Here is a 25,678-nt window from a genome sequence, read left to right on the forward strand (position 1 = left end):
AGAAGTAATTCCAATTTTTTCATACTTTTCCATATTTTTTTCTACCATCAATTCTACTTTTAATTTTCACTTATTGAAAGAATCCTTACCGAAGAAAAATCATTTAAGTAGACTTAGAGAAAAATAGAGGTAGCTTTGAGGACTGGATGCAGAGCACTGTTCTTAGCTTGAATCTAGTCTCATGACTGAACTCAGTAGAATTGAGAAGCACTGAGTAGAACAAGTAGCAGTCACTAAAGCCATCTGGACAGGCATGATTTTACACTTTAAAATATGCTGCCAAGAATCCTGGAGAATTGCTCTTGCTCTAGAAGGATTCTTCCTCTCAAAAAAAAAAAAATATTCCCAAACTCCAGGAAATGCCATACTGCACATATTAAACATTTTGGGGAAAAAAAGACATTGCACTAAGGAAGCTCAATACCTGTCATCATGCCTATAGCTATTTGATGATTTATCAATTATTTTAAAGTTGTCGCATGGTTATATTTGTGAAGAAAAACTTCACATAGTTACTATGTGCTTGTTGTAGCCATGACCATTTTCAGGCTGCAGTCATATCATTTTATAAAAGAAACTTTCTATACTTTTCCGTAGACAAACATGCCTTTTCTTCGCACTATACATGTTGACAATGTAGTTCCAAAACCAGGAACTACAGCAGGTTTGTTTTCTTTTTTTTTTTTAAATTTTATTACAGATCTAGACTAATACATTTAAAATAAACAGAAAGGAAACACTACAAAAAGAAAGCCCAGTGCTAGAATGCAGTCCAGCTAGTCTCTTAACGTTTTCACTGTTGTTCTTGCAATCTCTTTAAATGAACCTGTACTTCACTAGTTTTTCTCAAACTCCTCCATACACCACTATCAGCACCAGGCTTTAACAAATCATGTAGTACCTGAAAGAGTACTTGGAAGAACTTCTGTGATGCTACTTAATGCAGTACTACATGGCAATTACCAAGGAAGGCAAGTAGGAGAAAGCATCCCAAAATCAGATCACCTACTATCTTCAGGCATTTTACATTTTCATATCTCCCAACAGCAAACTTTCCATTTAAAATTCATTCTCTAACTCAACTGGTAAGTACAGGCGCAGCTTCCGGGATGACCGTTACTCTCCACGAGTAATTGAGCTTTATGTGAGCTGCTGAAAGGCTGTCTAGTGATTAGCATCACTTAATGGTAGTGTCAACTCACTGTAAGTAAGGTGCAGTAAGTATAACAAATTAGGTATACGCTACTGTCCTGGTTTAGCCAGGATAGGGTTAAGTTTCCCCAGCAGTGGGGGGGAGCTCTAGCCGGGTTATTCAGATACCATGCTGACATCACATCCGAGCGCTGAAGCAGGACAGTTGGTTACCACGTGTACTGTGGGATTTGCTCTGTTCTCACTGCTGTATTGGTAGATATTTTGCTCTGTTCATTGTCATTACTGTTACTGTTATTGTTATTGTTGTTGTTGGTTGTGTTGCTATTGCACTGTTGTATTAAACCTCTCCTTATCTCAGCCCCGGGGCTTTGTATTTCACTCCCTTTGTGGGGGAGGGGCAGCGGCCGCGTGGTCTCAGACCCCGGCAGGGGCTAAACCACCACAGCTACAAAAGAAGAACTGTCCATTTATGAAAAAGGGAGAGAGATGCTGTCTTCACTGGGGATGGAAAGCTGTGAGAACTCATCCAAGAAAAAACAGTCAAGTAGGTATTGCCTTAGTTCTCTGTGTATTAGAGCAAGATGAACAAATTTCTCAATCTCCATTGCCTGTAACGTAAATTTCAACATGCACCTCATACATAGATGTTGACATTTAAGATTATCTCAGTCTACATGCTTATCCCACTATGTTTGTTTTTCATTATAAAAGCACTTCAGTAGTGGGGTATCATTCATTCTTTAATGGAGACTACATTGTCAGCTATGGGAGATTCTGTTACTGAAAACTGGGGAGCAGGTTGGGATCATAAAGGACAAGGTTGCAATACATTATAGAGAACTAGACATTTGTTGAGTGAGCATCATGATCAGCAAGAAATCCAGAACAAACATGCACAAGATAATTTCACTGTACTAATATCTTCCTCAGTTTTAAACTCAGTACTTCAAAACATCTCAGGAAGAAAAGTTGGATGCTGGTGACTTGAGGATGTGTACGCGAAGTCAACCAAGAGACATTTGACAAGCCCCCATGTGTTTCACCCATCCCTCAATGTGGGTCTAAAGGGCATGGGAGTCTCACAGGACCTGTATCGCATCCTTCAATGCTCATATGATAAGCCAGATATCCTCAGACATGTCAAATGCAACCAGAGACCTGTGTGTAGGTGACTGAAATGAGCACCATCTGACCAACAGCTGCCAAAAAACTATAGAAGTGTTATAGTGTGGAAAGAATGGGATGGCTGAAAAACGGTATTAGAATATTGAAATGCTATCAGAAAAATAAAAGGCATGCTCTGTCATGGAAAATGGCCCAAAGCTGTGGTTACCCCACATAAAAAGGGTATAGCAAAAATTATGGTAGTTGAGAAATGATTGACAGTAGGACTCTGGCTCACTAACAGGCATGATGCTCACAGTCACTCTTTGCTAAATCTGCTTCTAATATTCTCAATATCTGAGATGATTCAGACAGTATTGTTAGAGGCAAGGGGCTAGACAGAGTGTTAAGCAATGACTCACCCTGATCATATTTGGTGAATCTATTGATTTTATTAGAGCTGATCCTGATATATTGAGTATAACACAAGAGTTAAACCTAGAATCAGTATACTAAGGGGAAAAAACCACTAATTGCTGTTTATCAGGAATTGATGCATTACAAATGGCCGGTGTCAGACCTTTGATAATGCTGCTAACACATACAGAAAAGCTACTCCAGGCATTTCTTCAGATTTCTACAGTGTGTTGATATTAATTTTGTTATTTGTGCAAGACATATGCAACTGAAATAAAATCTTTAGGGAAGGCTCGGTTTGAAAGCGTAGCAAGTTCGCAATACTTTTTAAAAACCATAACTCTTAAAACAATTTCCTGCAGAATACAAAATGTAAACAGATCACAAAATAGTATGTTGCAGTATAATTTTAAGCAGTCCTGAATAACTTATTAATCGCCATTGTCAAAATGGGAACAGCGAAATCAAGGTGCCCCATGTCTGATGAAAACTAACCCGTTTTCAGTGCTTTTAAGAGCATTACTCCTCTGTACAGCGTACATGTGCCTGAGCATGCGTAACACTAATGTGTACTGGTTAATGCTTTAACGTATCTGTTTTCAACAGACAGAATGAAAATTCAACAGAAGGACAGACAACAGGGAACAACAAGCATCTTCATTGCTACAGGATCCTTCCAGGCTGTACTATTCCCTTCTGGTGTCAGTTGAGCAAGCTTTTGTGAGAGACAAGAAACCAGGCCTGCGAGAAACTAAGAAAAACAGCCTGAGAAAGCAAAAGTTGAGGCTGATCAAAGAAATGCCTAACACTCACAAGACAAAACTATGAGTCACAAGGTGCATTCTGTGGAGGTCGAAGTTGATAAGGCTGCCTGAATAACACAAGATGGAGCTGGAGGAGGGAGCCCTGTGAAGACAGGACGGCTCTGCTCTGGTGCACCTGGCCAAAACTTCAAGGGCCATCTGTCCGGTGAATGACCTTTGCTTCATTATCCACAAAATGCATATTAAAGTTAACACCCCTCAATATGCTAATGAGGGCTAACATGATCGTGCTAATTACATCATCCCATGAAACACCTTACCCCTCCCTGTACATGGGATATGTAGGTATGTGGGTCAACCTAAGGGACAGACCCAATGAAAGTGGGTATAAATCAAGGGGGGGGGGGGGGGGGGGGGGGGGGGGAGGGGCGGGGCCCGAGAGAGAGTGCAGTGAGGCAAAGAAGACAGATGCCAGCGAAAAAGACGGATGTCTCCCGTGCCTCCTGGAACCCTCGTCGGCAGGACCAGCGCAGAAACCCAGACCGGTGATCTGTATTTCCCCATTCCCTCTATCTCCCTCTTTTCCCTTTCCTATTAAGAAATGCAAGGCATATTATATTGCTTGCCACAACTTGCTATATACTTAGCCAACTATCGTGTGTTCAATTAGTACATTGTGAGTAGTTAATAAATGTTTAGACTTGGAGACTTGTTGTCCGCTCCATTGGGGATTTGCGAATCTGAGTCACTTGTCCCCCTCGTCTGAGTGGGACGTGACAGCTTTACCCACCTTTAGGGACTACAGGACTAATGAGTAACTTGACCATAACGACACTAAGCTGTTATTGCTCATACACTGTTACAATCTGATGAAGTCACTGAACTGATCCTCTGCTCTGACACCATTCTCCTATAAGGCTGTTCCCAAAAAACGCACTGGACTCATGCATGGAGTAAAAAAGTAGTAACACTCGGTAGCATAAGGTAGAGAAAAGAGCTGCTCGTAGGCATCACACTACTTGGTTACCATCAGACAAAATGGCAAAATATCCTGAAAAATATTTAAGCTATTGGTCACACCTGTTATGCAAAGGCTCTGAAGATCACAGAAACAGCAAAGCTGACACTGGCCAAGGACATCAGCATCCTTACAATTTCTGGTGACTGAAAAATAGATATTTAAGCTAAGATTCATCCCATTTAACCTTTTGTGCCTTCTTGAGCTACCCAAGTTAGGAGTGTTATTATCTGAGGTTTCCCACTCTGTCAGTGAAGAAAGGCTCATCCAGGAGGCCATTCAGGCCATCTATAGGCCAACCTGTCACAAAGGTGTGTCTCATCACTGACTACTAGGCTCTTGACTTGAGCAACTCAGATTTGGTGAGTGGGATGAACCCCCAACCTTAGATCCAAAGGATCTATGAACACTGATCCACCACATCCCATACCACAAGATATCCTCCAATAACAAAATTACATTTAGAATAGAAAAAGCCATAGAAACTGTAGTCATAAAAAAAATTCCACAATTTCCAAACATCAGGAGACTGCTGTCTGATTACTGTAACATTACCACAGTGTTCATTTTCGTGTGAAAGAGTTTACAAGAAGAATAAAGTAGGAATAGATTCTTTCAAGTGGATACCCATTAACATACAAATAATAGCTTGTAATCCAGACCTTCCTGGACTAGTTAAAAAACATGAAAAACAAGCTATCGAAGATTTTCTGGCACTGACTGCATCACAAGAAATTGGAAAGTTTTCTAGGGAGTTGACCTTGAGGAGGTGACACAATATGAGAATACTGGGAATTTATTCAGAGGTTGAGTAATAAATTAGGTCATAGGAGACCAGTGAAAAGAAAGAGACTCAGATCCTGGAGTGCTGAAGGAGGAAAGGAGCAGAGTCAGTGCTAATGAGTAAGAAGGATCAAGGTTACTCTGCAGAGAATGTATAGTCGGAAATCCATTAAAACACATACAACTTCTCGTTGTGGTTCTTTTAACAACACATAATAGCTGTATAAATTGTTGCACAGGCTGCATAAACCTAAAATACAGTCAGCCTCTGACTGGTCATGTCCAGTTCCAAGCAATTAAACAGTGAACCCAACTCCCCTAAGCTGTGTACAATCCCACTGACAGGCTTCAAACTGCACTGTTGTACCTGACCTTGTGCGCTGAAACGTGTGCAAATATAAAAAAAATCCCTTTGCTTCCATTGCCACAGTAGGCATTCTTGGACCTGTGTAACTTCTGATTAGATTTAAAAAAGGTGTTCTAGCACCTACATATGTAGCATCTAACATAACTGGCTGAACTTAATATAATCAAACATAAGTAAGAGAGACACAACGGACACATACTAACTGCAGCTGGATAATATTGCAGCTTATGTTATGAAGCTAGTCTCCTTTGGTTCCCTATACCAGCAGTCTCCAAAACAGGATGTGCTCGCTGCAGGCGGTGCGAAAGACAATCTACTGGGTATGCTGGAAAGAAATATGTTTTGTACAATTAATAAATAAAATAAATTTTCAAAATAGAGTTTACTTCATCTTTATCTCACCTATATTTAGTTTCTATTTTGTATATGTTTTATAATGTACATATATATGATATATACAGCAGTACATGTATATAATTTATAAATAATCAAAAATTTTTTACTGGTAAGGATGCGTAATCAAAAAAAGTTTGGAAACCACTGCCCTATACAATCTATGGACAGAGGCAGTCCCTCTCAGGGAGAATACAGAGAACTCATGTTTCTAAATTATGACATGAAAAGTTGCCAAAAGTTCCCCTAAACTTAAAGTACCTGAATAATATCAAATATAAAAATTTGACTCTCACAATAGCTCAGCTTTAAATTAAACTAAAAATATAACCAACAAGACAAATTAACAAAGTATTTGGCTGAATAAAATACAGATGAGAAATACTCTCTGTGACTGGGTTTTTTAAACTCAACCCCCTTCCTGTGCAAGCAGCAAATACCCAATTTTTCTTCTACTGATTGACTGGCATCCCTCAAGACTTTGTAAGAGGTTTATAAAAAAAAGTTTACAATTCTCATGGACTTCAACTTGATTCACATTTGTAAATCACTGGTTGAAAGCTCACAGCTCCCTTTTAACAGTTCACAATTTTTATAGATAGAAAACTCAAAGAATTTAAATGTGTGCATAATGAAGATATAGTTCATGTTCCAAAAGAAAAATCCAAAAATCTCTGTGCCTCCATGCTACAAAACAGGCCTCTCAGTTACAGTGATACTCAAATCTAAGAAATAATTATAGGTGGAACGGATAGGTGGAAGTTATACAGGCTACACTGTGCAAAGACAGGGGAATTATCTGGAGTAGAATAAACAAAAACGGAATAGACTGTAGAGATGCTGAACGGGGAAAGACTGCGATCAGTAGAACAGTGACAGCTGCTTGTTTCCTTCCGAATGTGTTATTTCCAGAATGACACATTAAATACAAACTCATTTGCTAAGACATCTATCCATGATAAATGCCATATTTTAACCAGTGAAGAAATTTGTCAGACTCTCCTGTGCTTGCATAATTCAAAGGCAACTTTTCTCTTTAAGCCAAAGTTGGCATATACTTCATCTTCAGTGAGGTATGTGCAAAGACATTTGGTTTAGCAATAACAAAATTATAGCTGTACAAGGTAGTGTGTTTATTTGAATATGCAACAATGTAATCATTCAAATAAATGCACTCTTAGTTCTCTTTTTACAGTACTTCAAGTCAGATGTACATAAACTAATCCCTATAAATTAAAACCATATACAGTAAAATAAAGCATTATGCATTTTAACTTTGTGTTCTGTTTTGCTTTAACTTTGAGGGAAACATACTCCATGTGTTTTTGAATGGCTGCAGGTGTGGATTTTGTACCGTTTCCATTTGTGGTTTTTCCTATGACTGCACATCCAAAAACTGTGTTCTCTATAATATACAGTTTGGTGAGTGCTTTGAGAGCAGATGGACTTTTGCTTTGCAGTGATGATCTGAAGTCCTTAAGGTGAGCAAAGGAGTGGAAATGAGTTGCTGACAGGCTTCTCTAAGTTCAACCTCATTAAAATCATCTGGCTGAACAATGTATTTTCTTTAAATTATCATCTGGCCTCCGTTAGAATCAGAGGGAAGATGTCAAATTTGAATAATTATTTTAAGATTACGAAGAAAGATCTCACAGATGCTGTAAGCTCTATGGTAGAAACCAGAACTATTTGTTGATGACAAGTACTGACAAATACATGGGGAAAAGAAAGCATTCCTTCTGAACAGATCTGGATATCAACAACAACAACAAAACCCTTAAGATATAATTTTTCTTTGTAATCTGAGTATAGGTGGCCAATAATTGAAACCACATCAAAACCCTGAGCGCTGCTCAGACCAGAGAGTGGTACCTTTACATTACAGGCTAGAGTTTTAGTCCACTAGCGGTTCAGATTAGGAACACCTACACTACCTGGATTGTAAGTAAATTAATTCATTCTCCTGGCTGCTCAAACTTCCTTTACAGAACAAAGGGAGATTGGAAAAAAGGAATATCTGTTAACTTGATGCACATAAGTGGTTCCTCCCAAATTGTTTTGCATTGGCTCTTCAGGCTGTGAAATACTTTTTCTTAGTGTCTTCTATAAGGTAGAGGATGCAAACAATTCATAAAATAGTTCCACTGTTATTTGTCCTTCTTTCTATTTTAGCCACTCAGTCTGGTGTCTGAGGAAAAATACTTGGCCTTCATTTTGCTACAGCTGTTACAATGCTGCTGCATGAATAAATATTTCAAGCATGGTCATCAGTTATACTGATCAAATTTCAAATTACCAGCTAAAGCGGTGAATAAACTCTAATGTCCTGATCCTTTCCTTTTCTTTTTTCCTGAGAGACACACACACACACTGACAGACTGACCAACTTCCTTGACTGCTGTTGCAGAAAGTTTAAAAAGTTAATCTTTTAACCAAGTTGTCCGAGAACTCTGAAATTTTCAAGTGTCTGCCAGTGTCTGGTAAAAGAAAAAAAATATTTCATCTGGCACAAAAAAGAGCATAAAACAATAAAGCCTGACAAGGCAGAAATGATAATTACTGCAGGAACAGTAGAAACAAAACTTTTACCAAATAAGGTTACAGGGTAGCCACTATAGAGACAGTAAAAGGACTAAATTGATAATACAAGGGGGAATAGCAAGGTTCTTACATCATAACTACTTCAGAAAAGGATACTATGTCAACTTCAAGTGCAAAACCCAAGGTATTTCAGAGTAACACTTCACTCTTACCCACAGAGAATAACTACTAAAAACAGACTATGAATTATTATACACAGTTCTGGAGCTAAGTAGTTATTCCAGAAATAAGCTCCTCATCAATTAGGATGTCTGATAGAACATAATCAAGTTGAAAACCAAAGCATTGGGGGGGGGGGGGGGGGGGGATCAATTCTCCTCAGTTATGTTACCAAAAGGAATCCAAAAATCTCTGCATTTGTTATCAATTATTTTAAATCCTCCATTTGAGAAGCTACATGTACATCTGCTAAGTCTCAGCTGAAACCATAGGAATAGCGTTTTGCTGGGGCACAAGTTACATAGATCAGTCATGATGAGTCATCTACCCAGGCTGACACCATTCACCAAGTAGTAAATAATAGAGAAGAAAGCATCTCTAACATGTTGCCATTCTAGCAACCTTTACTAAACCCACTACAACAGGGAATAAAATATAAGGGGTAGAAAACTGAACATATGCACCTCACAAACTGCCAGAACAGTCTGTAAATTCTCACCAATCTACACAAACACTTCCACAAGCTGTTGGTCTTTTATATACCTTCATAGATCAAACTTGCCCTCCAGTATTATTTACAATAAATGCCTTTTCTTACCAAATGATATTGAAAAATCTTCCTCAAATGGCACAGTCTTACAGTAGCACTTCAGTGTAGTAGGATGTGTGTAGTATGTATCGTATGGAGCAAAGAAACACAACTTTATTACATAGCAAATGGCAGCAAGAAAATGCCATTCATTGCTCTTGGATTTCCTGTAATACACAAACTACAGATAAAAAAGTGCTGACTTGCTTACTATCATTTTTAACCAACACAATTATTTAACAAGACCAGAAGTGTTTGAATAAAAAGCAATGTTACCTTCTACAGCACTGATAGAAATTCATTATCATGTATGTCTGAATAAAATTCAGAAGTTCTGCCGACTTTTTCTTAAAAAGTTACTGCTTTACATTTTCACAGTTCTAAATAACTATGCTCTCTAGACTCTTTCCTAGATAGGAAATTCCGTTAGAATAATAATTATATAATGAGCCTTTTTAGTAAATTCCATTCTAATAACCTATTGTTTTAAAATATATTGGTCAAATTTTCTTTCATTACTTTCAACAGAAGACCAAGTAAAATTTGAGCAAAATGTTTATGCTGCTTCTTGGAAGTTTCTGCGTATACATAATTGAAAACTTCTGGACAATCTCAACTATCCAAAAACATTTGTACAGAGTCAACACAGTCAAACAGGAAAAATTTTTGATACAAAATTCCAGTAGGGAAAGTGCCAAAATTCAATAAGCAATATAATTTGAGCATTATTGCGACAGTATACGGGATATGCATATCACTGATCCATGCTGAAAGTTTTAAAATTTATGATTAAATAAATGTATCTGGTCCTTCAAAATATGAAGGACCAGATACGTTTTCACTTCAGACACCATGACACCATGTCACCAAATGATGTCCAATAGATTCTTATTTACATGTTAATGTAGGACCAGAGACAAATGGACCTTTTATAGATGAGAAGAAAGGAGGATGGACAAACATCTTCTCATGCTCTTCTAGTCTCACAAGGAAGATTGACTCACATGGACTGCAGGCCACAGCACACATATTTGACATCATTCTCAACTTCACAACTCCCTGTGAAGACCAGTGAAGGTGTAGGAGAAACACTTTAACTTTCACTCAAATTCAATAAAACAAGAAATATAGGGTTCCTCAAAATTCATCCTTCTTCCAAGGAAAAGCACACATCAAAATATTCCTTCATCCTCAATAACAGCCTAAGTAAACTATGGTTGCACACAGCAAAGCCAGGAAGAAGGACAACTGTGCAGGCTATATGAAAAGGGATCAGAAGAAAAGGGGATGGGAATGTTAAAAGAAGACATACTGATGAGTGTTAAAGATTGACATAAAGGGGAGCGGTAGAGCAATAATCCTATCACCACCTTTGCCACAATCATCTCCTATGGCCTTGGGAAAAAATTCCTAAACTCTCCAGCTGCAGAATGCTGCTATCTCCTTGTTTGACACAGATACCCCCAAGTGCTCAGTCACAGAATTTCTACAGAAAGATATGCACTTCCACTGAATAGCATGCAACTCTTCTCATTTATAACAGTTTGAATGAACTGCTTTAAATGAGACGCAGGGCTGCAAATGAACAGTGAACATAAACCTAAGTATTAAAAGACTGCTTCCTTTACAAGTTCTGTCATTCCTGTGCAATGCATGAGGCAGGGATCCTGTGGAAAAAAATAAGAATGTAAATCTATAATTAAATACATAGCACCATAGAGAAAAAATTAAAGCGCATGTAGAACCTAATTTGGGCATTCCCTAATTCCTTGCTGCTTCATTTTACAGTTACAAATTAGTCGCTGTCCTTCCGCTCCTTAGAGAGAGAATATTCATTTCAAAAATAGGTATTTTGGAATGTGGAATAATTTTGAGGAGAAACAGGACACATCACTCAGTAACTTCAACAGTGAATGAGACAGAAACCTCATGTTATTCTATATGCATCCTTTCCTATGCACATATATTGACCCTGTTTTACAAGTCTCTGTAGATATATCAGGATTGAAATACCATACAAACTGCACATGCATCAATCCAATAGAATAATGAGAATCATCTATTCAGCAGAAGCTTCCACTCAGATTAAATGCTTTCATTCTCCAAGCCAATGAAATATTGGAGGTTGGTTAGTTTGACTGTGCAACATATCCCATTCACAAAATGAAACTACAAAAAACCCCAAAGTTTCACTGAAGCAGACTGGCAATCAAGGAGATCCTTCCTCTCAAATACCAAGCTTTCATCACCTTCAATTGAAATGCTAGAGTTCTTCATGAGAAGAGCCAAAATCTCAGCTACCTGAAAAGCTACATTTCCCCCAATCTGTTTCTTGTTGTGGGTTTTTGTTTTTAATGGCTTATCCCTATCTAATAAAAGTTCCAGGAAACAGGATTTGTTCCTTGCTTGGACTCACTGGTACCAATTTTCAGCTGAAACTGAGCAAATTTTAAGAATCTGAAATAACCCATGGAAAAAATTTAGTGGTTTTAGTACAGGCACTGGAACCTGAAAATAAAAAGTGTTTACAAAGTTCAGCACAAAGTTTAAAACCTATACAAAAAAACCTTTGGTCTATTATTAGAAAAAATGGATTATTAAGAACAAAGCAAAGTGATGGCTAACTACAATCTGTCATCAGAGAATCTAAATTCAATCTTGTGTACTAGAATGCTGCTCCTGCTACAGAAACACATTTAGGTCTAACAACCTAAAGCAGTTTCCTAATTTCCCCACTCAGAGCAGGTATCTATTATTAGTAATAGAAGTTTCTTTTCCAAATACAGCATGTGAATTTATCTTTTCTAGCTTTAGGAAGAACAAATACTTAAAAAAAAATACTGAAAAAGTGCTGTTTGCTGCTTTAAGTATGTATTTTCTGACACAACATTCTCCTTCATGGTTGCACTTTCAGAATGTCAAATGATCAGAGTAAGAATTTCCATGCATTTTGGATAAAGAGTAAGTAAACAAGCACAAGCAAAACATAATACAGATGTTAAAAATATAACAAAAATAAATGATCTCAGAAGACCCAAATTGCTTCTGCTTTATGTATCAGGATACATCTCTATCAGGACAAGCCTAAGCTTATGAGAGGCACTAGTTAGAGAACAGATATAAAAATTATTTCAATAGTACAGATTTTAAACCCTGATTCAAAAGCTCCTGAAAATCTGTGATCAGTGAAAGAACTCAATCTACAGGTGTAGGACCTCTCCTCTCTGGTTATTAAGAAGTTCACTCAGCATTTTTATTTTTAACTGGAAAGCCTTGAAGTCACAGTTTAGACTTCTTTCTTATTCCTCATCTGTAAAAATGATGATACTTAAGAGATATGGTGAACGCTTGTGGTCTTTTAAAAGTAACAGGGAAGATAGCTACAGGCAGGTTAAAAATCCCTATACATGGGTAGCAACTTGGTTTTGTACATTTTTAAACATAACACTCCTCTATCTTTCTATCAAATTATTATAAGCTGCTTTTGTTGAATATTTCTAGCAGCTTATTGTACACGCTGCATCATGAGCTGCATGGCCTGAGGCCAGGAAGGAAGGTGTGGAACACGTCTTCACAGGTCGATTTCCACTCTCCAAGTTTTCAAGTATTTGAGAGAAGGTCATGTTACAGCACAGATTTACATAGCAGACAAATTACATGACTGCCCATTCTCAGCATTTCATAATTTCAATAAAAAATTAGGTCAAATGGGGGGGGGGGGGAGAATAACCCTATCCTTTCACAGTAGCCAGAAAATTAAACAAAAAAAACCACTTAGCTGTGGTTCTTGCCAAAACATTAGTAAAAATCTGTACTGGCAGTAAATATAAGTTTAAAGTATTTGATTTACCATTCCTTTACAAAATCCTTCTCTTTTTTAATGCCTCAAAACAATCATAAACAAAGTGTGCTGTATTGCTCTTTTAAAACACTGTTTTTATTATAATTAGTCCAAACCATGTATTTTTACAAACATGCATATTATCAAGGAATGTGTTATTAAATTCAAGAGCTTTCACCCAGTCTCATATTCTAGTAGGAGTGTTAAGAGAGGGAACTGCTCTTTGTATCATCTGTCCAGATGAAAATAAGAATAGTTTGGAATAGCTTTTCCCCCCTCTCAGAGCCTGAAATATAGTGCACTTTAAAAAGGGCAGTATTGGCCAGCCTCAGCACTGCCTGACATTATGTTTATACTAGACGGAGACTAAAATTACAGTGTTCATATCTGGCATTCTTTGAGTACAAATTGGCAAAATAATTAATTTTACAAGTTTAAAATGATACTATGATATTTTCAGGATAGCAACAAAATACTTTCAAAGAGCAGTTAAGGATATCATAACGTGAAACAAATTTAAAAGTGTTTAGATATGTATCCATATATCTGCATTTCTCCTAGCTTACAAGACTAATACTTGCACACAAATTCCTACCAACATCATATAATGTACAGTTAAAATATGCTAATTGTTATCCTAGATAGCCTTCATGATTTGTTTCAACACAGTCAAGCAGTTGTAGGGTTTAGACTGGCATACTGCTGACACTCTTACTGAGTAAGCAGAAAGAATAAACATTAACAGAGAAATGACTGGCTTCAATAACTTCAATTGGACTTAACGTTATTTCAGTTTCTAAAAAATGACAAATATGAAATCTGATTTACTCTCAGCCATAAGAAGAAGCTTTAAGCTGATAAATTTTTTAAAAGGATTGTAGTTTTAAGGAACTCCTGAATAATTTTTTGAAGATAGATTCACTGTGCTAGCTAGATTTCAACAAGCAAAAAGGGGAACCAAAACTTTTTGTGGAATCTGACATTTTCTCTATTTACCAACACAAATTCTGAGGGATGAATTTTACCAAAAGCTTCAGCTTAGCATGTTGTAGCCCTGCAGCTGGAAATTCAGATGAAAAATATGGGAATTTTTTTTCTATGACACAAAAGGAACTTTTGGGAACATTTCCGAAGGATACCAGAAAGCTTGTCTAACATACAATGGTTCCTACTCAGCACAGCCCTCCAAACAAAGAGTAACAGATGCACAACTGGTATTAATAACAAAACATCTCCTCCCTCTGTTAGTCAAGAGAGGACAGCTAAGGACAAATACAGTTTCAGGGTACTTACCTACTCGGAAGTTAGTGGCTGTCAGAGTGTCAGCAGCATGGCCATTTTCACTAATGAGGGTGGTGGTATTTCCCTTCTCACAGTTGTTCTGACAGTTGCCTTTGGTACAAGTCACTTTACAGATGCTGGGTGTAAAGACCACCTTGATGCGACCGGTGTGATTTCCCACTGTCAGCGGAGGCAAAGAAAAAAAGAAAAACAAACAGATCACTTTGGTATCCATTGATTTCCTTCAAAAAGTTTTGGAAAAAAAAAAAAGGCGGGGGGGGGGGCAGAAAAAGGCGACAGGTCTACAGGAGGAGGGCAGTCTGCAGTGCTCTCTCTCATAGATCTCCAGTGGTGTCTCTGAAACAGGAGTAGGAAGCTTAGCAAACAGAACTCCGGGATCCGCTCCAAAACCACATTTAAAGTCAAGTCACTGGAGTGGGATTAGTAATCACAATGCTGCACTTTATTCACAGGCAGACAAAGAGCAATACCAAGGGCATGACAGCTTAAATAGCCAACCCTGACAGGCAGATGTAATGTAAAGAGGCTGGCTGTGCACCTAGGGGTGAATAAACTCTTGTGTCCTCCTGCATACTTTTCCTGTTTCTGCACTTATTAAGTCACTATTTGTAGCTCGACCCCTGGAAATGTTTTAGGCATGCGGCATGTCTGAAAACATCTGTCTCAAATCTCCTGGCACCCCAGCCCAAAGTGGTCAAGCCTTGTGACGCAGCTGCCTGGACCCATTTTTTCACAGTTTTTTGGCACTATTTTTCTACAAGGATTTACATATTATAGACTGAGCTTTGCCGTCAGCCTTTAAGTAATAAATAGCTCAGAGGAAAGGGTAAGTATCAATGCTTAAACATACTGTTTCTAAGCTCAAAGATAAAAAAAGGCTAGTTTGTTGTTTTTTTTTTTTTTTTAATATATACTTCCTTACAGTAATTTTAAAAACTTGAACATAATGAAGACTGAGCAAACACTAATTTCGAATTAAGCTAATTAGAAGAATTTGTTACAGAATTTGATTTAAGAACGGATGTATTTGATTCCACATCTAACAGCTGAAGATAAAAAAAGAGATTAAAACTACTCATTAGGAAAATTAGGGAAAAAGAACAGATTCCACTTGCAATTATTTAAAAAGAAAACAGTTTGTCCTCTGCACACTTACTAATAAATTCAGCAAGTTTTTGTAAATACATCACAGCATCTTTGTGGAAACTATTAATAAATACTTTCATATCAAACCTAAGTGTCCCAAGAAATGATGCACATAAGGAAAAGAATCTTCTTCTTCATGTCATAGAAATAAATAAGTTGCTGGATAGTTGTCTAACCTAGTTTATGAAATACCCTCTGGACAAACATTTTTTTGAAAATCTGAAGAAAATGAAGAAAATCTTCCCACTTCAAAAGAATATGAAACCTTCTTATTTCTGGCTCTTCATAAACAAATAAGTTAAAACAATCGTGCCAACTATTTTGTCTACAGTAAAGACATTGCTCTATTTGAACAGCAGCTGTAGTACAGATGCTCCCACCTTTTTCTCCCTAAACAGTTAGAAAAAGCATAGCTCAGACAGACACGGGAATAAAATACTTCAATTAAAGGCTGGTATTCTGATTTGTCGTAGATTTAGAAGACCCTGGATTCCTGGATATCAAGCATTTCTTACGAAAATTATTAATACACCTTTCCCAATGAACAGGCATAAGTGGCTTGTGAACTACTGCGGCTAGAACCTTCTAAGCTTTCCTTTTGTTAAGCGCAGCTTCACAAGCAATACTGCCATCTTTGTATTTTATTTGTATAGTTTTATATCTATCTTTTCCTAGAAAAGTCCAATACATTTTATATTTTCAGATGTTTTAGTAACATAGTTCCTTTAGGATGTGATCTAATTAAAAAAACATGGTTAGTTGAGTCACAGAAGTCAGTCCTGCCTGCACTGTAAAAACCAGTATTGGGGGACCCACACAAGTTTTCCAGTTTAGCTAAAAAAAAATAAATAAATTTGAAAAATTTGGCTTTGCCAGTATAGATGGAACTAAACCATGATTTAACTCTCCTTCAGAGTATTCTGTACTATGGTGTTGAGTGCTGAGCTGTAGCAAAATTTGGTCATAATGTTTGTAACAAAACCCCCCATATTTTAAAAATAATTTTTATCGCACAGTTTAGATTTTACCAGAAAAATTCTGCAGCACAATTTTTTTGGTAGAAGAGACGCCTTTGTATGAGGCTGAATGTGTGAGAAAATGTTAGCATGTAAGTTTGGGAGTAACATAGGAACAGCAGTTGAACAGTACTTTCAAAAACACAGGCCAGTATCTACATAGGTAAAGAGCATCCATGAAAGAATACTTAAGTGCAGCTTTTCAGAAAAGTAAGAAGTATGAAAAACAACGTGATGTAAGCCCTTACCCCTACCAATATTCAAATCATTATTCAGCAATGCTTTTGCTATAAAACAAATTCAACTCTCACAACATTCCCATTTCACTAGTTGCAAAAAGCCAGAAATAAAACAGCTTCATATTCTTTTGAAATCGGAAGATTTCCTCCATCTTTCTCAGATTTATGAAAACTATAATGAAACTATTTTCTTCTCCTTGCCTAGCAGGCCACAGCTTTTAACTTCCTCAAGTCTTCTGGAGACATTTAGGAAGGATACAAACCTAATGATGGCATCTGAGCTGAAAACTGAGCAGTGTATGAGGAGGTGATTCAAGGCAGAGACATTATCTTCACCCTTTTCTGTAACTGTACCTAAGAAGACAATACTATCCTCACATATCCTAAGGTTTAGGGACCTGAACAGTGAGCATAATACATCCAGTTTTAAAATGAAAACAGACCACAAATCCTTCTCCTGTAGGGAAGCTTTTGGCAGAAACCCTGCAAGGTTAGACTCTTGGACTTACTTGAATCCTCTCCCTTTCTTCTCTTCTGTAGTTTTGGGGGTTTTTTCTCTTCTCCAAAGAGGGGGTGATTTAAATCTAAATGAGAAACTATATCCTTCAATATCTCTTTGCTGGTTTGGCAGTATTAATGCTAAAACCCACGATTTCAAGCTAGAAAAAGCCCATTGCTGCTACAGCCTTGACCTCTTTTGGTTTTGGGCTAGTTCATATTAAAGAAGGACAGTGCATTTCTAGAGATTAATTTTCTCTTTAAACTCCAGAAGCTTTACTGACGACATCACTGTGACATAGACACAACAAGATCTGTAACTTCAATTATCTCAAATTCATTTCTGGAAAAAAATGATGGTGCTACGGCACGGCAACATACCTGGAATCATTATTTTTTTATATATATAGACAGAAATGTATCATAAACTCTTCAAAACCAATTTTAAACATATGGAAATGAAACACCTCACTCTGCTGTTAAGTATAACACCAGACTGAAGAAATACAAATGTGAGACCAGATAAATAAAGGAGCCTAATGAAAGACAACAAAAGCAGAAGATACAAGCACCAAATAAATATCAAAGCTACTGAAAAAATGGCCGAACTAGAGATAAATTCAGATTGTTGTTTTAATAAAGATAGGACAATCAGGATTACTAATAGTGGCTAAAGCTTCATTCCCTGAGCTATGCAGCGAATTCATGGGGAGGCTCAGCCAACTGCACCATCATCCTGCCTTGTAGTCCAGGCTCACTTACACCTAAGAACTCCTAGATACAGTTGTCAAAAGAGATCAGAGGAAGACTGTACCCGTAATTTCCAAAATCTGTGAAACTCTCTTGAGCCAGATTCAAAAAAGGAAGATGCCTAGGTAAAGTGATGAGATTTTAGTTGGAAATTGGCACCACATGTATTTGACTTTCTTTCCATCTCTGTAAGTCACTATGATAAAATATTATGAACGCGGCAAGCTCCTGCTGTGATAAATTTATGATTTAGCAACAACTGCAGGAGAAATGGAAAATATAAGCAAAAGGATTTCTTCACAGAATCCCTTCTGCCCCCACTGTCCATCATGACAAACTGATTTTTTTTTTCTGCATTAGCAGAAAAGGTGAATGAGTTAAGACAAGGCAGGTGGCAGGTTTTAGGTCCAGGTGGTCACAACAGCTCACACAGCCATGCTTGGGCAGAGTTGTGTAAGGGGAAGGATTTATCCTCAACTTCCTGGGTCCCTTTGTCTGTAATGCTACTCAGCCTTCATTTCTTTCTAGAAGAACTTCTACAAACACATTTTTTTCTTGGTTTTATGGCTGCCCTCACAGCTCCAGCTTTCTGCAAAGATTTAGCTAGACAGTATTCAATAGCTGTAGTGGATCTCAGAAGATTTGTGGCATATCCCTGTTTTGTGGGAAGACAATGGGCTAGCAACACAAGCGAAAGCAGAACTGGTATTCAGTTAAAAAGATGACTACACTGTACTGTCTCATAGCTCAAGCGGGGCAAAAAGAAGAAAATATTTTAGTGTGTTGAAAAAATTATGTTATTGTGTATATGATGGTTTTGTGCTTCACAGTGATCTAATCAAAAGTATTCACAATAAAAATCACAAGCAGTGGTTTAGACTGTGGACTCGGCTGGTAAAGTTTACACATACCTCTCCCATAATCCTTGCACAAAACTTCTTTCTGACTCTACTTTTAGAGGGGTTTGTGTTTTTCTTAATACCTTCTCTTGTGACAAATATCCTGAGGCAAATCGCCTGAGGAAACAAAACTAAGCAAATTGTAGGCTTTCCATTAGTACCTCCAAGAACTATAAGATACACACTACTCTTTTCTCATGACACCCTACTTCCGCACTGAACCCAGTATGTTTTCGTAAAAATGTATCTACACAGAATCTCATCAGACCTGAAGATTCTATCTTAAAATTACATTCTCCTCCCCAAACCAACAGATTATTTCAGGTAATTTCATGTTTTCAAATGATAACCATGATGCATGAGGAGAACTTTGGAATGAAAATTTATCTTCTCAACTTAAAGCTGATAAGCTTTTAAACAGCAGCAAATACATTCGTTTTAAATTTCCAGATGACCAACTCCCCCTCTTTTTTATTAATTAAATGCTGACAGAAAAAAAGGAAAGAAGCAGAAGGAAACGACTTATTTCGTAAAACAGGTGTCTCCCAGTTATTTCACCAGTCCACCTGACTTTGTCCTTACTAGATATGCTTGTTCCGCCAGAGGGAAAGCTGACGCTGTATAAAAATCAACCACATAAGTAAAATAAAATAGTTAAGCTTTTAGAACTATTGTTGAATGACCTTTTTACACTTTTGATAATATATGAGGAAGTTCTCTATTATCACTACTTAGTCATCAATTTAAAACACAAAAAAAAAAAAAAAAAGGCAAAAACCTAGTTCCCAAAGATCAGAACAAGTTGAAACTTGTACATCAGTGTCTGGAAGATTTACTAATGCTAAGGGGCGGGGTGGGGGAGGGGTTAAAAAAAAAAAAAGAGCCATAGACACCCTAGATTCACATTCAGACCAGAGACAGATCTTCCCTAAATTTCAGATTACACATTGAGAGGAATACAACCCTTGCTAGGCATAGAAAGGACTGAAAGACATTCCAAGAGATCACCTAATCTCCCCTCTCTTCTTTTTCCCAACACAGGATGAAACAGCAGCGTTACACAAAAAGTTTGTCCAGCCTATTCTCAAAACCCTTCTGTTATGCAGATTCCACAGCCTCCCTAAGGAATGTATTCCAGTGCTGCAGCCTCTCTTATCATAAAGGTATTCCTAATATATTACCAGCATTTCTCCTGTTGCAATTCAAGTGTATTACTGTCCTGATTTATCTACAGCAAACTCTGACAAAACCTTATGTCTCTGTGGATTAATTTCTAACATACATGAAGACTGCTACGACTGTCCCTCAGTCTCATTTTCTCCAGACCAAAACCATCTGAACTTTTTCAGTCTAACAGGCCGTATTTTGCAGACCTCCATTCCTTCTTGTTTTGCTTTTGATACCACTCACTCAATCCTCATCTTTCTTCATATACGCTGTCCAAAACTAAACAATACTGCAGCAGAGGTCTGATCAGCATTGGGGAGAGAAGCAGAATTAGTTAAAAAGCTTCTGTTGGTATAACTTATTTTTCTCCTCCAACAGTGCATTATTGATACTTCATACTCAGAACCAGTCTGCAGGCTAGGCCAAAGGGGCACAGATCTCCCAAATCCCTTTCTGATCTGTTGATATGGATGTCATCCCAGTGAAGCAAACATCGAATATTCCTTACATGACCCTAGCAGGACTGAACTCTGCCCTCAGTCTGCTCCGAGCACGGGAGTAAAGCCTTCTGCATTCAGACCTTCTGCAGTCAAATCTTGCCCATCTGAAAACCAGGCAGAATATGAGCCTTACTCTTTCTGTAACAGTCACAAGCACAAACAAGTCCGAAAACTACATGGATTCAAGAATGCAAGGCACAGCTGCTGGGTAATTTCATTTTGGGCTTCAATATACAATGCTTATCATCAGGTGGGGCAGCGCATCTTTGCTCTTTCCAGAAATGTTGTTACAATACACTTCCATACCTCAAACCAGTTCTCTTTTCACAAGCACTGGGAGAAATCAGAAATGGCAATGAAACTAAAAATAAGGTGACTCAGATTTATTTCATGCAAGATCCAATGGCTTTTCTCATACTTAAATGTACTCCCCACAGTTCTGCATGAGGTGAAGTGTATGTATGCATACCCACCCAGTCAAACATTTGGAAAAGAAAGCAGTATGTCCAGCTGTAATTTACTTGCTGTCTAGACAGCTATAGCTACGCATTATTGACATGTAATTCATTCCAGCACTCCTTCTGCTTTTTGTTATTTCTGTAACTCCTTCTTTTTGTTGCATTTGCATGATCTTACAGGTATTTGTCTCATACAGCTTAACCTCTGATATTTTGTCACTTTTCAAGCACTCAGTTCTATTGCCTTTACGCAAACCAACGGGGCTTCAAAGAGCAAAACACAAGCCAACTACCTATTACAACAGTAACTGAACCGTGATCTCCACAACTTCTTTTTGTTGCCATTCTTATTCCCACCATTGCTATTATACACACTTTACTATATACCTATTCCTGATTAGCCGTGTCACTACATCTTCACATCATTTCCTCCTTCTGTCTTGTTTAGATGCTCCTAACACAATCTTTTCCCTCCAGTCAGAAATGAGCTCTCTAACTTCTTGTTTCTGTTGCACTCTTGTTTCTTTACCCTCGTTTTAAGCCCTGCTTGCTTCTTCAGCATCCTTGATAGACAGAGAAATAATCCCAAAGACTTGATACTTACAAGGTAAGGGAGAAAATAACTGAAAAGAAGGTTATCTGTAAAAGGCTTTTTCCCTTCCTGATTATCACAAGTACACAATCTCTTCCTTGCTCCCTGTCACAGCAGAGTGAAGAGGGACTTATGCTGTTTTCCTCATCACCACCCTCACCACCCCCCAAAAAAACCACTAAAATACAGCAAAATTTTTGATGTATTCTAGGAGAGACAATCAATCTACTCTTTAGTTCTCTTAGTCTCACTTTAGGATAGAGATGAAGGTAAACACTGTATTGTTTAAAGTAATTTACTACAGCAAACTTGCTCCATTCAAGTAGGTATTCTTCATTAATTTTGGAAGATTCTGACAAACTCTCTGCTTGTTGTATTTTCTTTTATATGGTTGGATGTCAAAGTATCAAAGGAACACATGCAGGCACAAGTGCTGAGATCCTTTTGAAAGACATTCATAATTTTATTTACATGCCCCCCAGGAGCCCTTTGCTGATAAATTCTCTTACTGACACAGCCTTTTTAGAGCAAGTCAGAGAAATTCACAGTAATTAAAAACCATTTTTGTCCTGTGCAAGTGCATAACTTACAAATCACACCTAGATTTGAAATCTGAGATCTCTGTCAGCAGGTTTTATGAATCACCTTTTGCCTTCCTTGTCTTTTTTACCACTACAAAGATTCTCTATATGCAGCCCTCAGGCAATAAACATCCTATCTTGAACTATAGCCATTTTCCATGTTTAAGCAATTTTAAAAACTCTAATCAGCAGTTGGTAATGAGAAATAACTATTGTTTACCTTAGCATAGTTTAAGATGTTCCAGAAAAAGGTACCAATCCAAATAAATGGAGATTGGTTTGAGATGTCTGATGGAATAGCCTTAATTCTATTCAATTAAATTTATTGGGGGTAATTCTTTTAATCAGATTTTTGTTTATTTGTTTTAAAGGTGTTACATGTAGACTAGATCCACAAATGGATACGATGCTAAAAAGCTTAAATTTTAGCCTCAAGTTATACCACTAATCAGTCCTCGGTCTCTTCTACAAGGGATGAGAGGAGTTAATTGCATGGAGCAAGCAGCCTAACCAGCACACTAAACAGGAATGTGCCCAACCCATTAAACAGGAAATGCTGAGGACATAAGACTGCTTAGTTCAAATCCTTTTAGGGCTCCGACACGTTTCTTTGAGGAACTGGGTGACTCTTCACAACAGCTGGGTTCCAAACCCCACCATGCTACGCTGCAGCGCTCCTTAGGGAGCTTGATCCTGCAGCAGAGTTTAACAAGGCTTACTTGACTGCACTTCTAAGGATAGGCAGGCAGACAAGTGCTTCAGCTGCAGGTCTGGGTGGGAAAGTAAGCAAAATATTAGCACCCAGATGGCCTGTTTTCTTCAGAATGAAGCACCTCTCCTGAAACAGAACTTCAAGCTCTTCATGAGTCTCATGCTTGAAAGTTCACTTCAGGTTTGGGGCTGGAGATAACTCCAGCTGTAAGCAACCTAGCACAGGATTCAGGTCCACAAGCCTTTATTAATTTCCATTCAAGTTATCCAGATTCTTAGGTACTAAAAGCATATCTAGACCCAAAAGGCTTTCACTTGAGGGATAAGGGAGCAAAAGCCAAAAAGCCACATTTAGGACACAAACATACGTCTAGGACAGAAAGTCATTCTACAATGCTCATCTCACCTATAATGAAGCAGCAATGACTTCACAGCCTACCACAAGCAATTTTCTGTGGATGGAAGCTACTGCAGGTACTACTGCAGGAATTGCATGCTCCCATAGTGAAGTCAGCATCTTTACACACAAACTTACAGCCATGCAGGAGCTCAGGTGGCCACAGATGAACACGTGTTATTACTGTCATTGACACTTTAGTATTACCAGCTAAATACAACCACTACTGTCCACTTTATCAATAGGACTCTTTCAAGGAGGTCTGAATTAGGCCTTTATACACTGGTAATGAGACTCATTCCTACATGATCTCACTCATCTGAAATGATGTGTTTTGCCTAAGGTAATTACCTAGGCTCCTTTCATGATCAAGACAATAGACTTTACCCTGCCCTAAGATAGTATTACAAGTCTTAAGTTGGAAGAGTTACTTCTTTAGAAAATAAATTCTTGAGATAGACACTTTTCTCCCAGCTATATGTGACTCCCTTAAATGAGAAACTAAGTCTTAGGTGCAATGCTCTAAAAGTGTTTACCGTTTCCAGGAAGAATAGGGAATAAAAAATAAATTAATATTACCTTACTAAGTATATCCACTTAACATTCCTTTTCCTGAAAGGAAGCAACTGAAAAGTGCTAAGGAAGTCAACAAACTGTAAACAGTGACAAAGGACAGAACGTCATGGAATTAAGTTCTAAATTAACATAGCACTCTCTGCATGCTGAATCACCATTAAAAATCTTCTCAGCACTGCATGAAGCCAAGATCTTTTTTTCCCTTAATCTTCTGAAGGGGGAAAAAATTACGACAGAAATAAGGATGTCACCGATTCTGTAAACCTCAGTTTCACTGGGTATGAAAGGACCTTCTTGCGGTACTTTGTCATTTAGTCGTTCCTTCTGACATGGGCAATGGCACTGACAGAGAAGAGCACTTTCACATCTCCTGTGTGTACAACCAGACTTGGCTACTTGCAACAATCAGAACCAATTCCTGGTATCCAAGACTTGTATCACAGCAACTCTGGAGTCAGCCAGGCTAAGGGACTTTTAACGTTTAAATGCGTGGGTTCAATCAGTCTCTATATCCAGCTAAATTACTATTTTTCAAACACGTCAGAGGTTTTCCCCTACAGAATTTTCTGGAAAGCGTCTTCTCTTTTTCTTCTTGAGAAATCTTTGGTTTTGGAGCCAATTCTCTTTCATCACAGCGGTTGAGATGCATTTGTCTCAGTCTCTGTTTTCCCCTAGCTATAACACATTTTGAACTGATCTTAATTCCGTTTGCCAGATCACCAATCTGTTTTTCCAACATTTTTCCCCACACTGCTGTTTATCAGTCTTGGCCTCCATATTTTAAAGCATAGAGAGATGATCATTCATTTTTGGGTAAATGTAACATTTAAATTAGTTCCTATAAAAGCACCAGCAGCCTTTGCTTGTCACGCAGACATTCAATTACTGGTGAGCTCAGGGCCATAAAATCTTTTCAGAGTCCAAAGAGAAAAACACAGTACTTTTTTGGGGGTGCTTGATTTACTGGCCTCCTCAATTGTGAAACCTTTATGGATACACAAACAATCACGAAGACAGCTTACAAAGGGTATTGTTAAAATGCCTGCAGCTATAGTATATCGAGAGAAGCGGTTTGTATTTATATAGAGTTGTTCTGTCTCCAAGGATTTCAAAGAACTTTATAGTCCTTTATAACTGCTAAATAAACTATGTTCATTTGTTTGTTTGTTTGTTTTTCAGAATTTGTCAGTCTACTTTTTAAAAGCAAAAGCAGAGTAGATGTGCTGCTTGATTTGATAGAGTTAACTGCATTAGCATGAATCTAGTTAAGCCTCTTAATTTATATTTGGAGTTTAGCCTCTTGTTTTCAAGTCCCACTGGAATCAAATGCAAACTTTAAATGGCTGTAATGAGTTGTTATGCCTTTCAATAGCAGTATGGGTAACGCGCCTAAATGGGAGAGAAGAAAAGGATGCTTTACTAAAATTGTTCGGGTTTCGTCATCAAACAAACCACAGCGTTGTTTGACTCTGATGCTGACTGCACCAAAATTTTTTCTTAAACATTTTCGAATGTCCCTGAAAAATCCCCCCTGCCTCTTGAAGGGGAGCAAAGGCTTTGAACACACGTGCAAATGTTTTGCATTTGAGGAAACAAAACTAAAAAAGTCCCTGACATTTATACACTTACCCCATTCCCTTATTTGTATTTGATTA

General features: G+C 37.8%; 1 protein-coding gene across 8 annotated transcripts in view; it reads right to left on the reverse strand.

Annotated features, from left to right (window-relative positions):
• The window catches only part of LTBP1 (latent transforming growth factor beta binding protein 1), a 213,228-nt gene that overhangs the window by 129,475 nt on the left and 58,075 nt on the right, over positions 1 to 25,678 (reverse strand). For 6 of the 8 annotated variants that reach the window (XM_074818245.1, XM_074818242.1, XM_074818241.1 and 3 more), the window contains one exon: positions 14,485 to 14,652. In XM_074818245.1, the coding sequence (XP_074674346.1) occupies positions 14,485 to 14,652 (168 nt within the window). Of the gene's footprint in view, positions 1 to 14,484; positions 14,730 to 25,678 lie in introns of those variants that run through there. The other 2 variants (XM_074818244.1, XM_074818243.1) reach the window with 1 other exon arrangement.

Source organism: Strix aluco, chromosome 3, assembly GCF_031877795.1.
Source record: "Strix aluco isolate bStrAlu1 chromosome 3, bStrAlu1.hap1, whole genome shotgun sequence".
Classification (NCBI taxonomy): domain Eukaryota; kingdom Metazoa; phylum Chordata; class Aves; order Strigiformes; family Strigidae; genus Strix; species Strix aluco.